This window comes from Acanthochromis polyacanthus, chromosome 19, assembly GCF_021347895.1.
Source record: "Acanthochromis polyacanthus isolate Apoly-LR-REF ecotype Palm Island chromosome 19, KAUST_Apoly_ChrSc, whole genome shotgun sequence".
Classification (NCBI taxonomy): domain Eukaryota; kingdom Metazoa; phylum Chordata; class Actinopteri; family Pomacentridae; genus Acanthochromis; species Acanthochromis polyacanthus.
Genome location: NC_067131.1, coordinates 22998723 through 23015034, shown reverse-complemented (window position 1 = coordinate 23015034; position 16312 = coordinate 22998723). Strand labels below are relative to the sequence as shown.

Sequence of the window (16312 nt, the reverse complement as noted above, 5' to 3'; positions counted from 1 at the left end):
GAAAAATAAGCAATCTCTGAACATCAACCTCTGGTTGAACCTTCTAATAAATCCCATTTCAATGGAGAAAATCTCTGCTTCAAATAAAAATCAGTTGTTAAATTTTATACAAACATGGTCACCGTATATTAACTCCCTTAATGTAAACCTGGTAACCTGACTCTGCCTGTTAGCGAGAGCCACCACACCACCACATAACCCCAATATATGTTGCTGCTTATGTATGTTGGCATTGTGTAACTAATGATTGTCTTCAGTTAGGAACCCAGTCGCTGTCAGCAGGACCGAGCGGGCCGTATCGACGACACCTTACAGCCATCAACTCCTCAGAATCCTCTATCTATATGCATGAATGGCTGGCTTGGTGTCACTGCATGCTTGGCTAACTTTCTAGGTGCTGTCCCCTGTGGCTCGACGTGGTTGGCTTTGTTCCCCGGGTGGCGCTCGGTTTGGGCGGTCGCCGCAGGCGCCAGGGTCGTGGGGGGTTGGTGGCATTGTGGGGGGGCGTGGTGGGCGGTTCGGCTGGGTCGGGTGCTCGGTTTGGTCACCATTTGCGACTAAAAACGTCGCGGGTGGCGGCCTGGCGGCCGTCTGGGTTGGGCGCCCGGTCGGGCTGGGCCGCCTGTCGTGCTTTCTTTGTGGGGGCGGCCGCTTTGTGTGGTGTCGTCGGCCTCCCGTGGTTCCCAGCGCTCGCGGCGGCCTGGCGGCTGTCTGGATCGGGCGCTGCCCCCCGGGTCTCTGCTGGGTCATGTATGCGTCTCAGCCATCTCCCGGTGCCCGCGGGGGGTGCTGTGCAGGGGTGTTGCCCGCGGGGCTCGGGGCGGCGCTGTTCTGGTATGGCCTGTTGCTCTTGGGCTAGCGGTTGCGGTTCCGGCCTGGTGGGCCTCTGGTGATCTGGTCGTGGGGGAAGTGGAGCTGTGGGCCGGTGAGGCACCGTGGGGGCCTGCTATGGCCCATTCTGCTGCGCGGGCCTTGGGGCTCTGGCTGTGTCGGCGGGGGTCGCTCCGGGCTCCTGGGCTGGCTCTCCGCTCAGTGGCTCCTGCGGGGGGGGCTGTGTGGACCTCCTTGGGCTGGAGGAGACAGTTCCCTCCTTTTGGTGGAGGTTTTCATGCATGCCAGACCCACCACACTGGCACTTACCAAAACTCAATAGAGTTTGTTCCTCCGGTCGCTGAGTCAGTGGAGGTTGCTGGATTAGTGTCTGTGGATCTCACTCTGCTTTATCTATCCTTCTTGTGGTCTCCTGACATCTTCATGATTGATCCAGTTGAGATTCTGTTGTATCTAGTGTTTGTGAAGGGTCTTAGATTTGTAACTGGTTTCAAGGTGTGAATTAAAGAGCACAAACAAATAGAATGCACCTTTTCTCTTAGAACACAGTCTATGCCTCACCTTTCTGTCTGTCCTGTGTTTGTTTAATGTTTCACTTGGATGTGCACAGCCCTCAATGGCATAATGTAGGAAACAGCTTGAAATAAACATGATAGGTTAATTTGCCATGAGGGCAGGTGATGGTCACAGTCACAAAGAAAAAAAAAATTGCATGAAGCTTAAGTGATGACGCCATGGGTGGTTGGTATCATTTCTGAGCGGATTTGCAGACAAAAAAAGAAGAAAAAAGAAAAAAGGGAAATAAAGGAAAGGCTGAAGAGAAAAGATGGTAAAAGAAAGAATAGGAAGAATAAAAGGAAATGGATGGAGAACAGGGAAATAGCAATTGGAAGCAAAACATTGAGGGTATTGCTGCACTACAGGGGAAGCCGTGAGCTGTGCAATCCATCATCAAACTCCCTGTGTGTCTTTTTCTTATGCACATAGAAAACACACACAGCGATTCACACTCTATAGCTCGTTGCATATTAAAATGGACATTCAAGGTCACAGTCAAAGGCGTTTTTGAGATTTCATTCTTTGCCTTTTGTGTGAAGGGAGGTAAGAAGAAACTCAAAAGTGTGCGTCTATGTGCTCATGAAAGTATCTGCCTGCTTATCCTCTCCACTGAACTGATTGTCTATGATAGGCCTTGACTCTTAATCGTCTTCAGCTATTGAACCAGCTGTCGTGTTCCACATACTTACTCTTCACCATTTTTGTAAAAAGGCTGCCTCCACATATTAATAGATTCAGCTGTTGCAACACCTTGGGAATTTAGTAATCGCTTGCTGTCATGATTGATCTCCCTCTTTCTAAAATGGATGCCATAGATTGGAGCCCCATGGGCTGTGCTCTGTTAGCTAAGAGAAGAGGTAGAGATGACAAATGCTGCTCGAACTGTCAGAGGAATAATGAAGGTGATAGAAGGAGGGGACGCTGGTTGCAGTTTCACATGCTGGCTCTCATTTCATTATACAGTAACATCAGTGACTAGGCAGCAACTTGCCTGAAGGGATAAAGTGAAACTCGTCAGTCAGAAATATCACACACACAAAGACACGTGGCTTATTCATTAGCAGGTGTCTTCATTGTGGAATAATCATAGGTGTGCTCTTCAATTTTCAGCTTAGTAATGGACTATAAGTGAATGATGGTACTTAGTTGCTGCAATTTGCAAGTTGATGGAAATGTTCTAACAATGTACATGCAAATTAGTTCAGTCTGTAAAAGTCACCCTTGAAACTCATTTTAAACTTGAAGACTGTCATAATACCTGCATACTTATGGCTGATCGCACTGATGGGTGAGTGAATGGTTAGTGAAGTGAATAACATTGATCATGTTATTAAAATACAACGGTCTACAAGGACTTTTTGGGTCCTCCATTCATGTGTTATTTTGACACGTACCATTCACCTAAACATTGGTCCTAACCAACCATAACCATTGCAATGACACTCCCGTATAGCAGTGGCACATGACAGCACACCTCAGCAAAAACTGTTCAGGAACAACTTGAGGCACAAGACAAAGAGCCTTAGGCACTGAGCCAGCCTCCAAATACTCCAGTGTTCAGTCCAGTCAAATATTTGAGGAATGTCTAGATGATTTACGGAGGCCCAACTCTAGAGCATACGGGACCCAAATGTTCCACTGCCAAAGTTCTACTGCAAGACAACATAGGACACCCCCACAGGTTCTGAGTCCATGGCGTTATTTATCAGAATTTTTAGCAGCTTGAGGGGAACCAACACAAATTTGGGCGTCTACAAACCGTGCCAGAATTGCACTTATATCATTTACTTGAGTAGAAATACAACCTTGTAAATGTACTTCATTATTTTCAAAAATGATTGAGGTACAGGCATTGTAAACAATGCACTTAAGAGCATTTCAACAATTAGTTAAATATGATTTGTTTGTGCAAAGAGTTAGATAAGAAGATTCATACCATTCTACACTAAATACAGAACATAAAGAGAGTAGATGCTTAGCATAAAGACTAATAGCACAAGGGAAAGAGCTCACCTGACTACATTTATATACCTGATTACAACACCTCTAAATATACTGATTAGAATTTGGTATCTTAATTTGTTTAATCCATACAAAAACCCAAGTGTTCATGCTTCTTGAGGTGCTCCAGCTTTCTCACATAGACCAAAGACATGCCTGGCAGGTTAAGTGGTGATTCTAAACTTGGTGTGAGTGTCAGTGTGCATCGCTGCGTGTCTCTTTTTTGTCAGTCCTTTAATGAACTGGTGACCTGTCCAGAGTGTATCCTGTTTCTGGACTAATGTTCTTTGCGATAGGCTCCAGCTTCAGCTACTCCTCAAAAGGATACAGCAAGTATGAATGGATGGCTGGAAAACCCAAGTGTGAAAATGAACAGTTTCATTTGAAGTTGTGTGGTGTGATTTAGTTAGGCTCGCAGCACAAATACACCTACTTCTGGTATTAATGTTAAGCTAAGGAACCATCCCATTGCTGTAGCTTCCTGTTTAAGATACGGACAAGATCTTCTCATGTATTTCTTGGCAAGAAAGCAAATGAGCAATTTTCTTAAATGTGGAGCTATTACTGTCCTAATCCAAACTCTCAAAAGTTAAAATACCCATGCAGAAAGTAACATTTTAAAGTACTGAGCTATTAATCACAGTGATAGTCAATATTATTGATGAAGTTATTTTTACACAGCAATTTCATGTTGATGTGTTGCTAATTTTAACATTATACTACTGGCTAGTTTGACAGTCTCATATTAGATGTGTTTTAACAAGGTACAGTCTGGAAGCTCCAAGACTATGTACATATAAATTAACTACTATTTGTGATTTATTTTAGCTTTAATCACTTTGTGCAGTGATATATTACTTCCAGCACTTCTGCAACACTTGTAATGACTCCTGGAAGTTCTGTAATGTAAACATGTCAAGCACAAACTGCGATAAACGCTGAATCGCCTAAACTGTGTCAAAACAGCAATTCTTCAACTTAAATTTGTTTTTGGGGAAGAAAATGAAGTTGCAGGGAGCTAAGTCTAGTGAGCAGGGCAGTTGGGGAGGAACAGTTGTGTTGTTGTTGCTGTGTGTAGCCAGCAGCACATCCTCATCAATAACCAAACAGTGGACAGTTTTAAATACCTTGGGTTTACACTCGACCATAAATTTCCCTTTGATCAGCACACCATGGACATCCAAAAAAGAAGCCACCAGGGACTTTCAGACATCTTTAAACCTAAAGGATTTTATGTTGCCACCCAATTCCTTCTGTTGCTGTATCAAAGCATCATCCAGTCTATCTTCCTGTACTGCTCCACTTGCTTCTACAACATACTCACTGTTATGAACAAAACCGAGCTCACACATATAACCACTACAGCCTCCAAAATAATCGGTCTTCCCACAATGAACCTCACAGAATTAAACAACAGGGCCATTTCACAAACTGAAAACATCATAGAACAGGAGAGAAGGCAAGGAAGACCTCCATCCCCTCAGAACGTAGATACAGAACACAGAGATGCAGATGAGCATGAGTAGGCAAAAGCCTGATCCCATCTATTATAGCAACACTTAACAAAAGGCCAAGGTGATCTGGCCAGAATTAAAACTACACTCATACGTTGAACAGTGTTTTTGTAATGAGGAATCACCACTGAGACCAGACGCACACAACATCAGAGCACCCATATGCCATTGTGCCACAGTTCAGATCATTTGTGCCAAATGTACAAGACATTGCAGTAGAACTCTGCCTTGACGTTCTGATCCTGGGGAATTATTTCCTAAAGCACAACCACATGAATGACATGTAAAACAACAAGCCTACTTCTTCTGTTCCTGACCTGATGCGACCACTTTTGAAAACTCCACTTCTTTTACTGTGAAAACTGTTGTTTCTTCTTTTGGTGGTAGCTGCAGATCCAGCTTTGATCACCAGAGATGATCCTCCACATGACAGTTGAATTGATTGACACAGAAATGTTCTCTTGACTGCTCTAGTTTGTGCTCCGTGAAGAAATTGCCAATGTGCACTAAACAGTAATTAAAAAATACATGTAACACAGGTCCAGATGATTATAGCATGTTGTCACATAATCTCCTGTCTGATAACAGTCACTGCTCACACATGACCATGATGAGCGCCATGGTCACTCATAACACTGTAAATTGGACTGTTTATGAATCCATTTTTATTCCCTGTGTGGGTTTGGGATTAAAATATATAATGTAAAAAATGAGACCTCCCCACCCTTCTTGGTTGGCATGTTCAGCTTGTGGACCAAAATTCAATCCCATTATTTTACAGCTTCAACAGCGAGCAACACTAGCTACCATTAACTTCGAAATGGAGATGGCTAGCATCATCAAATGACTGGCTCCAATCACAACACAGACTCCATGAATACATCCTCCTCTTACATATCATCTCCACTCTGCAATTTAGTACTGTGTCAAGGCTGGAGAGTCAAGTATCTGTCATCTCAAGCATGGTTTCCAGTCAAGCTGTGATCATTGAGTAGCTCTAGTCACATCATCATTTTTTTTTATTCCGCCAAGGAACGCTGTGTTATCATTGTAAGGATAACACTGTAACTATGACTACAAGTGAACACTATGTCAGCTGCCTGCTGACGATCACATGGTTGCGATCCTACTACACACCGACCATTCCGGACTTATTGGGACTTATTCATTGGAAATGATACAACAAACAGTTGATTAAATTGTGGGGGTGTTTTTGAGTCCCATCAATTCCTGCAACCTGCTGCATATTTAGGTCAAATGATTTGGTATCTGTCCATACTGTAAACATGCATGAAACACGCTTGTGCTCAGCGCAAAGTCATTGTGTTTGTGGGTACATCTATATTAAATGTCCACCTTCTATGGGGGCATGATTTTTTTCAAGATTTCAGCCGTTGGAAATGACACAACAACTGAGCAGCCTTGGCAGAGTACTGTGCTCACTGAGTGCTTTTCTAATAAAATTTGGCTGAATTTCCTTTAGTGCTTCTTATTTTAAAATATGATGGCCCATTCTTTGTTGGCTAGTTAACCCCTTGATGCCTATTGTTGTGAATTCGCAACATACCACTTTCATTCGGACTGCAGCCGATATAGCGTATCCATTCCCCAATGCCAGTTTGTACACATTCAATATGTACATCAGAACCTTTCACAAGCAGTTGTTTCTCATAGGAGGGTCAGAGTGCGACCTAATTATTATATATCTGTTATTATTATTATTATCATTATTATATATCTATGTATATATGTTCTCTGTGTAATAGACAAACTAACAATCGCCACTTATTTTAGCATCAGCTGGAATGCAAAAACACACAAAAAACGTTTTTTACTTAATTGTAAATCAGTTCAGGTGTCAGTGGGTAGAAGATCCTGTTGCATCGTCCATTCTGAATGTGTATTTCCTGCCTCTATGGTGTCACTCTATCAAATAAAGCCCCAAAATGCCCCCCTCTCCCCTCCCCCCTCAAACATTCATAAATTCAGGACTGGTCTATGTCTCGAATTAAAGGTAATTGGAATTCCAACCAAGTGAAACCACTGCCTAAATATTGTAGCTATAGTTAGGTACCTAAGGAAAACATGCTTTTAGGATCATTACTGTAAAAAAAAAAAAAAAAAAAAAATCAAAATTCAGTAGTTATAAATCCCGAGTGTTTAGTTGACATGTTTATCTGTTTGCATTTATGTATACATATGTTTGTGTATACTGTTTGCTTATGTGATGTATATTCAAAGGAAGGAGAGCAGGCAAGGTCAGTGAGTGATTACTGACGTAGATTATGATCTGATGGATGACAGCGCTCTTTGTGGATCACTTCACTCTATCACACTCCATCTCTTTCTGCTCAAGGTTTCCTGCGGCGACAGTAGTTTAATCGTCAAGGCGATGGCATCCAGCAAAGTCAAATAGCTGTGGTGTGTGTTATATTAGTTTGCTGATGATTTGCACTGGGGTCATGTGTGGAGGTGAAATGTGTGTTGTTGCAGCATACTAAGATTCATGACAGACAGAGCATCCAATGGAAGACAATATTGTTTCAAGGATAAATTTTATTACAATTTAATTAAACTTACTGAATATCAATCGTCACTTTGTAAAATATTTTAGCCAGACTTCTGACTTTGAGAGTGTGTACTTAGGCATGTGGTTTGAGCTACAGTGGTATGAAAAAGTATCTGAACCTTTTGGAACTTCTCACATTTCTGCATAAAATCACCATCAAATGTGATCTGATCTTTGTCAAAATCACACAGATGAAAAAACAGTGTCTGCTTTAACTAAAACCACCCAAACATTTATAGGTTTTCATATTTTAATGAGGATAGCATGCAAACAATGACAGAAGGGGGAGGAATAAGTAACTGAACCATTCCATTTAATATTTTGTGGCCCCCCCTTTGGCAGCAATAACTTCAACCAGACGCTTCCTGTAGCTGCAGATCAGTCTGGCACATCGAGCAGGACTAATCTTGGCCCATTCTTCTTTACAAAACTGCTGTAGTTCAGTCAGATTCCTGGGATGTCTGGCATGAATCGCTGTCTTGAGGTCATGCCACAGCATCTCAATGGGGTTCAAGTCTGGACTTTGACTTGGCCACTCCAGAACGTGCATTTTGTTCTTCTGAAACCATTCTGAAGTTGATTTACTTCTGTGTTTTGGATCATTGTCTTGTTCCAGCATCCATCCTCTTTTTAGCTTCAACTGTCTGACAGACGGCCTCAGGTTTTCCTGCAAAACATCCTGATAAACTTTTGAATTCATTTTTCCATTAATGATTGCAAGTTGTCCAGGCCCTGAGACAGTAAAACAGTCCCAAACCATGATGCACCCTCCACCATGCTTCAAGGTGGGGATGAGGTGTTGATGTTGGTGAGCTGTTCCATTTTTCCTCCACACATGACGTTGTGTGTTCCTCCCAAACAATTCAACTTTGGTTTCATCAGTCCACAACGTATTTTGCCAAAACTTCTGTGGAGTGTCCAAGTGCCTTTTTGCGAACATTAAACGAGCAACAATGTTTTTTTAGACAGCAGTGGCTTCCTCCGTGGAGTCCTCCCATGAACACCATTCTTGGCCATTGTTTTACATATAGTTGATGTGTGCACAGAGATATTGGACTGTGCCAGTGATTTCTGTAAGTCTTTAGCAGACACTCTAGGGTTCTTTTTTACCTCTCTGAGTATTCTGCGCTGAACTCTTGGCGTCAACTTTGGTGGACGGCCACTCCTTGGGAGAGAAGCAACAGTGCCAAACTCTCTCCATTTGTAGACAACTTCTCTGACTGTCGATTGATGAACATCCAGACTTTTAGAGATGGTTTTGTATCCTTTCCCAGCTTTATACAAATCTGCAATTCTTGATCGCAGGTCTTCAGACAGCTCCTTTGAGCGAGCCATGGTGCACATCGGACAACGCTTCTCATCAAGACAATTCTTACCAGGTGTGTGTTTTATATTGGGCAGGGCAGCTTTAAGCCACTCATCAGTGATTGGGCACACACCTGACTTAAATTGTTTGGTAGAAATTGGTTTCAATAGCTCTTTAAGTCTCCTTAGGCAGAGGGTTCAGTTACTTATTCCTCCCCCTTCTGTCATTGTTTGCATGCTATCCTCGTTAAAATATGACAACCTATAAATGTTTGGGTGGTTTTAGTTAAAGCAGACACTGTTTTTTCATCTGTGTGATTTTGACAAAGATCAGATCACATTTGATGGGGATTTTATGCAGAAATGTGAGAAATTCCAAAAGGTTCAGATACTTTTTCATACCACTGTAGTTTACTTAGTTTAATGTGCATTTTATCACAGTCGGTTCAGTAGTTGTGGAAATATTTCACTTAAGATCAAAAGTGTTGACATCATGGTAATCGTGATGCAAAAACAAAGCTTGGAGTCATTAAAGTCTTCAACATGGACAAACTAACCACTAATTGTCTGTACAAAAGTTCCCCTTTGCTCAAATATGCTTTTTGTTGTTTCATTTTCATGTTTTAGCGTCACTGTGCAGAATGTATCTGTGCTCACATAGGATTTCAGTTTACAATGTGTACTAAGGATGATCTGGTAAGTTTCTCTGGTCTCAATTCAACACTTTTAATGTTGTTGTCCAGACCAGATCAAATCCTTAAATTCCTAAATTTGCCTGAATAACACAGCTGTCCAGTGCATGGTCAGGTTAGTGCATTTTAGATATCATTGGGAAATTTAATAACTCTGCACCAAAAGTTCAGAACTCACATTACACAGCAAAAAACATCATTTCCACCACAGAAATGGACAGATTGTTAAATGCTGTAAATTCGGGCTTCATCTCTACCACTTCTTTGGCCTTGACAGTGTCCTGGTTTTGCCTCCATTTGAGTTAGGGTTAGGGTCCATGCTATTCGTTTGGACAGTTCATGATACTGCAATGTATAAGTGATGATGGTAGTGTAGCAAAACCCAACCAACAGAGGCAGACCTGAGGTGTGAATGAAAAAAGATCTGCTCCTCCAGCTCTTGAAACTGAATATATGAAGTCATTTATAATGGAAGTTAATTTACTTTTGATTTCTCGGTGCATGTATTTGCAGATTCTTGTCTGAATCATTCAGGCATTTGCACATTTGCATGCATACTACGCCAATCTCAGTACACATATAAAATTATTTTTTTAATTTTTCACACATTCACAAATCAGAGTCCGCACATACATTACCAGTCAAATGTTTGGACACACCTTTTCATTCAATGCTTTTTATTTATTTATGTTGTTTTCTACATTGTTGATTAGTACTGAAGAAAAACACTTTTTGCTTAAAACATAATTCCATATGTATTCTTTTGTAGTTTTGATGTCAGTATTAATCGACAATGTAGAAAATAATTAAATAAAAACTATTAAATGAGAAGATGTGTCCAAACTTTTGATTGGTAGTGTATAAATTAAGACAGTTTTGCCTCCCCAGTGAACTAACTTTATTTCATTCTCTTCCTTTGCCCTTTAGCTTCTTCCATCTTTCACAGTTCTTATTTCTTTCTTGTGCCGATTATGTTGCAACCTGTGATAACAAAACTCTGCCGCTGTGAGAAAGTTCTCCAACTTCATCTGTCTTGCTTTTGGCAAGATGTAATTGGATTAGGGTGAGGGTGAAGGAAAGCAACTCCTTGTGGTTTACTCTGGTCTTCTAGCGGCAAATCAACAACGAGAGAAAATTAACTCTCGGGGCACATCACCTCTCTCCCTCCTTCTGTCTCTTTTTTTTGCGCTTCTCTCCTTTTTCGCGCCCTCGCTGGGTTTTTCACAGACCATGCTCACGGTGATTACAACTCATTAAACACCCTTCATGCACTTGTCAGGCTGGAATAAACAAACAAAGGATCTAATCCAAAATAGATAGGCAAAAAATATAGTTATGACTGAAATGTGAAGAGGAGAGATACATGAGGGATGGATGAAGAAAAAAGTGCAAGAATGAGCATATAAGTAACGGAGGGGATGACTGGAGGGATTACAAGGAATCAGAAGAGGAGAGGTGCTGTGGAGGTAATTAGCTCAGGCTAATTCTTCCAAGTGAAGGTTGATCCAGCTGAGAAAATGAGCTAGAATTGCCCTCGTAGGTGTAATGATTTTTTGGGGTCCGACAGAGCAGCATAACACATACCCTCCAGCTTGTGCTGAAGAATACCTGAGGTGATATTATCCTCTTAGGCAGCACAGTGCAGCTGGAAGTAATTAGAATTCACAAGTGCGGTTATGTTGTCAAGTATAATGCTAATGCTGTGATTAATAGCAGATCTAAGCACTAGCATATAACAGTAGGAGCTATTTTAGAAGTTTTTCTTGAAGCATTTGCATTTTTCAAAATCTAAATAGCGTTGCTTAGCGTTAAACAGTGGTTGGAAAAAAAAAACTATAAAATATATCGCTGAAAGTGACTGTTGATGCCCTACATTTTTACTCCACCAAGGAGGCGGAGCCTTGGCAGAGTTATGTGATGATCGATATTGGATTTTCTGTTTGTTTGTCTGTCTGTCTGTTAGCAACATTACTCAAAAAAGGACTAATGCTGTAGATTTGGATGAAATTTTCAGGGAAGGTCAGAAATGACACAAGGACCAACTGATTAGATTTTGGTAGTGATGAGGCTTATAGTCTGGATGCATGGATTTGTTTAAGATTTCTGTATCATTGGACGATGAAGGCATGGTGTCACTGTAACTATAACTACAAGTGAACACTACGTCAGCTGCCTGCTGAAGATCACATGATTGTGATCCCACTACAAATCAACTGCTGCAGACTGTTCGGGACTTATCTGTCGGAAATGATACAAGGAACAATTGATTGAATTGTGGGGGTGTTTCCGAGTCCCATCAATTCATGCTGTCCGGTAAATATTTAGGCCACATGATTTGGTGTCCATACATAACATACACATGCATAACACGTGCCTGTGCTCAGAGCACCATCATTTTGTTTTTGGTCACTGGTAGTGTATATTAAATGGCCATATTCTATGGTGCTGTGATTTCTGCCATTATTTTTTTTCAAGATTTCGGGCAACAGAAATGATTCAAGGACTGAGCAGCTTGACATAGTACTGTGCTCTCTGAGTGCTTTTCTTTTGTTCTTTTGTCTTTCAAGAGTACCTGAGTTCTTGTTGTTGTTTTTTTTTTTTTATTTAATTCACCTACAATGACTTCGTTATAAATTTATGTAGCAATATGGTTATTTTTTGAGAGAAAATAATAACTGAACCCTCCACAATGGCTGCACTCATTGAAATTTGCATGTCAGTCCAGAAGATGTGTCAATGTAAAGGTAGTAATTCACAATAATGGTATGCATGCACCAAATTTCAGTTTCTTTAAATGCGGACATTTACAAGAAAAAGCAAAAGCATTTATTATCATAGACAGCCCCCCACCACACCCCCTACTCCTCCCCCTTCTGGGTTGGGTCATCGGCTTCTGTCTCTCTCCCTCTGCGCAAAGGTAGAGCACCTGCGAGGGTCCCCACCTGAGGCTCATCATCATCATCACCAACTCGTTAAAAGGGAGCCCCACACAGCTTTGAGGCATGGGATCATACTGTTGGCACCATCAGTTCAAGAGAGCACCGTTGGCGCGGAGCAGAGAGACTAGAGAGACTGAGAGCTGTTTTGAGTGTGCCTACAGGATTGATTGACAGAGCTGATGGCCTCCTTCTGTGGAACCTCCTGATAGAGGTTTTGGACTCGCACTGGCCTTTCGGACAGAGGACGTGCCCCTCCACCCACGAACTGCATCGACCAGCTCTGCCCCAGTTGCCGGACTCCGGATCCGACTCACACAGTCAGTGCCGACTTGTGCCTCTCCACTGACGAGCCCCAGAGCCTGCTGCCCTTTCCCTCTCCCCCTTCCCACTCATGTGAGTTTTCGGCCTTTGTGGTAGACCTTTGGTTTAATTTTAAAAATAAAGAAGTCCTGATCGCACCTACCTGTGTACCTGCCTGTGAGTTCTCACTTTGGCTTCTTAAATTCCACCGTCTCACTTAACAGAACAATCCTACCAAATGAACCCAGAGAACTGACCCAGAGACTGATTCTGAACCTTTGCCAGACCCCCGCAATTCCATCAGGCTGTAGCCAGCTTTTAGGTCACCACGATCAACTCCTTATGCAGCTGAGTGAGGTAAATCATGATTTGCTGGCACAGGTGGATAAATTGACTGAGAGGGTGGCGGAGGTGTCTGCATGTCCTGCTCAGCAGCCTCTACGGCCGGGTCGGAGCAGCAGCTTGCTGGTAGACTTAGTTTCAGATTCTGGGGAAGCTGACCTGAATTCCCTGGTAGTACGGGAACCAGTGGTACCGGTTCCCGAGTGATAAGCGGGAGACATGGGGGCCTGCCAAGGCTTTTTGATGCGGGTCTCTCTAGTGTTCGAACAGCAGCCCCTTATGTATTGCACTGATCGTTCCCGCATAGCGTACCTCCTCGGTCTGCTTACCGGGGTGGCTCGCGACTGGGGAGCGGCAGTGTGGGAACCACAGTTGGATGTCTATGATGACTACACAGCCTTTGTCCAGGAGATGAGGAGGGTGTTTGATCATCCGGTCCGGGGCAGAGACGCAGGACGACGCCTCCTCTCTCTCCGCCAGGGTTCTCGAAGTTCGGCGGAGTATGTGGCGCAGTTCTGTACTCTAGTGGCAGACAGTGGCTGGGGTGACAAGGCCCTGCAGTGAGTCTTCAGGAATGGCTTGAGTGAGAGGATAAAAGATGAACTGGTCTCCAGAGAGGAACCGGTCACCCTCGATCAACTCATTGCCCTCTCTATCCGGCTAGACAATCACATCCTGAAACGCCGCCAGGAGAGAGGGGCGCGGCCTCCACAGTCCGAGTCTCACCTCAGCCACAGAAGCCCATCGCCAATCCACCATGTGTGTCCCAGCCATATGCAGCCCTGGCAGAAGAGGAGCCGATGCAAATCAGAGGAGCCTGGGTCACACCTGAGGTGAGGAATCGGCGCTGTTGCACCAATGGCTGCCTCCTCTGTGGCGAGGGAGGGCACTATGCGGCCGTCTGTCCATCCAAGCCAGTTCCTGTGGCCAACTTGTTGGCAGGATTGGACTTTTTGTGTGGTTGGACTTTTTGAATAGGCGTACATTGAGCCGCATCCCCTGTACTTGTGGGACACCTGAAGTTGAAGTTTGGTGTGTTCTGGCACCATGATGCACTGCCTGGTGCACCAAGAGGCGCACCTTGAGAAAGGGGTACTGTCATGAACAGCGGTGCTCTGCATGGCTGGTGATCAGCGCAGAGGGAGAGCACCTGTGAGGATCCCCACCTGAGACTCATCATCATCACCAGCTCGTTAAAAGGGAGCCCCACACAGCTTTGAGCCATGGCATTGGACTGTCGACACCGTCAGTTCATCAAGAGAGCACTGTTGGCGTGGAGCAGAGAGACTGAGAGCTATTTTCAGCGTGCCTATGGGATTGAATGACAGAACTGCTGGCCTCCTTCTGTGGAACATCCTGATAGAAGTGTTGGACCCGCACTGGCCTCCGGACAGAAGATGTATCCCTCCACCCATGGACTGCACCGACCAGCTCTGCCCCAGTTGCCGGACTCCGGATCCGACTCACTCCATCAGCGCCAACTTGTGCCTCTCCACTGCCGAACCCCAGAGCCTCCTGCCCTTTCCCCCTCCTTCCCACTCTTGTGAGTTTTCGGCCTTTGTGGCAGAACTTTGGTTTAATTATAAAAATAAAGAAGTCCTGATCTCACCTACCTGTGCAACATCACATGTACAGAACGGTGACCAATGCAATAAACTGCAATTCGATCAAACAGAAAGTGGTGATTCATGTTAAGATTATTTGTTTGTGCCATCTAAAACAGCTGGAAAATAGAATTGGAGGCAGAGGTAGAGATGTAATAGTTAAATAAACCCATGTGTACTGTTGATCGGCTGGGATGGGAATAATGCTTTCCAGGGTCAGTTACTTAACTGTGACTTTAGCGTTGTGCTACAAGTATTTCCTGTTAGGTAACAGACAGACAAGAGAGAAAGAGGCTATAATGATAAGAGTATTATTATTTTTTATTGAAAAGCTTCCTGATTAAAGCATGCAGTTTAATTTCATTTAGTATGGTCTTGTTAGAGTAAATGTACCTTGACATTTTCAAGGAGCACATAAAAGCATCAAGTCATTATCATTACCAACAAAGTAATTCCTGCTTGCTGAAAAGACTGAAAAGAAATTATTTCAGACAGATGTTTAGATAGCAAGGACAGGGATGAAGGATGATTTTTTTTATTTATTTGAAAAACGTGTATAGGTAGAGAAAAAACATACAATGCCATGAGAGTAATTAACATGAAAATATGAGAAGCTAATGTCTTTATGTTTTGCCTTTATCACCACTATCATCCTCATCACCTTGAACCTTGTTCTCTTTAGGTTGCTCATGCTGCCTTCATGTTCTTATGTAATTCCCACAGTTTTTTTTTCTTTTCTGGATGCTCTGTTCTTTCATTTTGAAGCAAAGGACAAATTATTCTCATCCAGTGGTTTAAAAGCTCTGAGTGTGGCCACAATCAGCACTGACTGAGGCTGGACTGAGTCCATGGCAGTCACTTTATGACAGCAGAAAATTTGCACCAATACAACAGTGAATGATACAAGCCTGTCTGGGAATGTAGGCTGGTTGATATAACTGTAGGCTGATAATTTGAAATCAGATTTCTGACACATTCTATCACGGACTGGTGTGTAGAACCCAAGCAGCAGGCACAGACAGGTGGGTGATATTAAAAATGATTTAATGGAAATAAAAATACGAAACAGTCAATCTCTTAAATAAGGAGGCAGGAGGGAAACAACGGGGAGGAGAAAAATAAACTAAACTAAACTAAAGGCGGACCCGAAGGCCGAGTTAAACTAAACATAAAACAAAACTAAATTACGGGGAAGGGAGACTCACAGAATGTCCAGGGCTTGAAAAGCGGAAGCGGGCAGAACTGATGGAACCGATGGAGAGAATGTGGCGAGGGCAGGGAAACAGGTAATGTAGTCCAAGGGGGGAAGACAGAGTCCGTGAACCGGCGTGCAGGAGACGGTGAACGGAGTGCAGGGTATGGTGGAGTGAGACGAGTGGCATGGAGGATAGAGCGATGAACCGGCATCGAGCTGCGTATGGAGCCAGGCTTTATACGGCACTGATCGTTCATTCACGCCGGCTGTGCACTCAGCACAGCCGCTTGTCATTACACTGATGAGCCGGCTCGTTGGAGCCAGAGGGGCGTGACACATTCTTTGTCAGAGGATGACAGTTTAATACAATCCAGTTTCAAATACGTTTGTTTTCCTCTCTCCTCAGCTCTGCTCCTTCTGTATGACGTCACCAACAAAGCGTCCTTCGACAACATCCGGGTA

General features: G+C 43.3%; 1 protein-coding gene across 1 annotated transcript in view; it reads left to right on the top strand.

The window, feature by feature from the left end:
- The window catches only part of LOC110958423 (ras-related protein Rab-26), a 198449-nt gene that overhangs the window by 98725 nt on the left and 83412 nt on the right, over window positions 1–16312 (top strand). The window contains exon 5 of the mRNA XM_051939129.1: window positions 16257–16309. Coding sequence (XP_051795089.1) covers window positions 16257–16309 — 53 coding nt within the window. The remainder of the gene's footprint in view (window positions 1–16256; window positions 16310–16312) is intronic.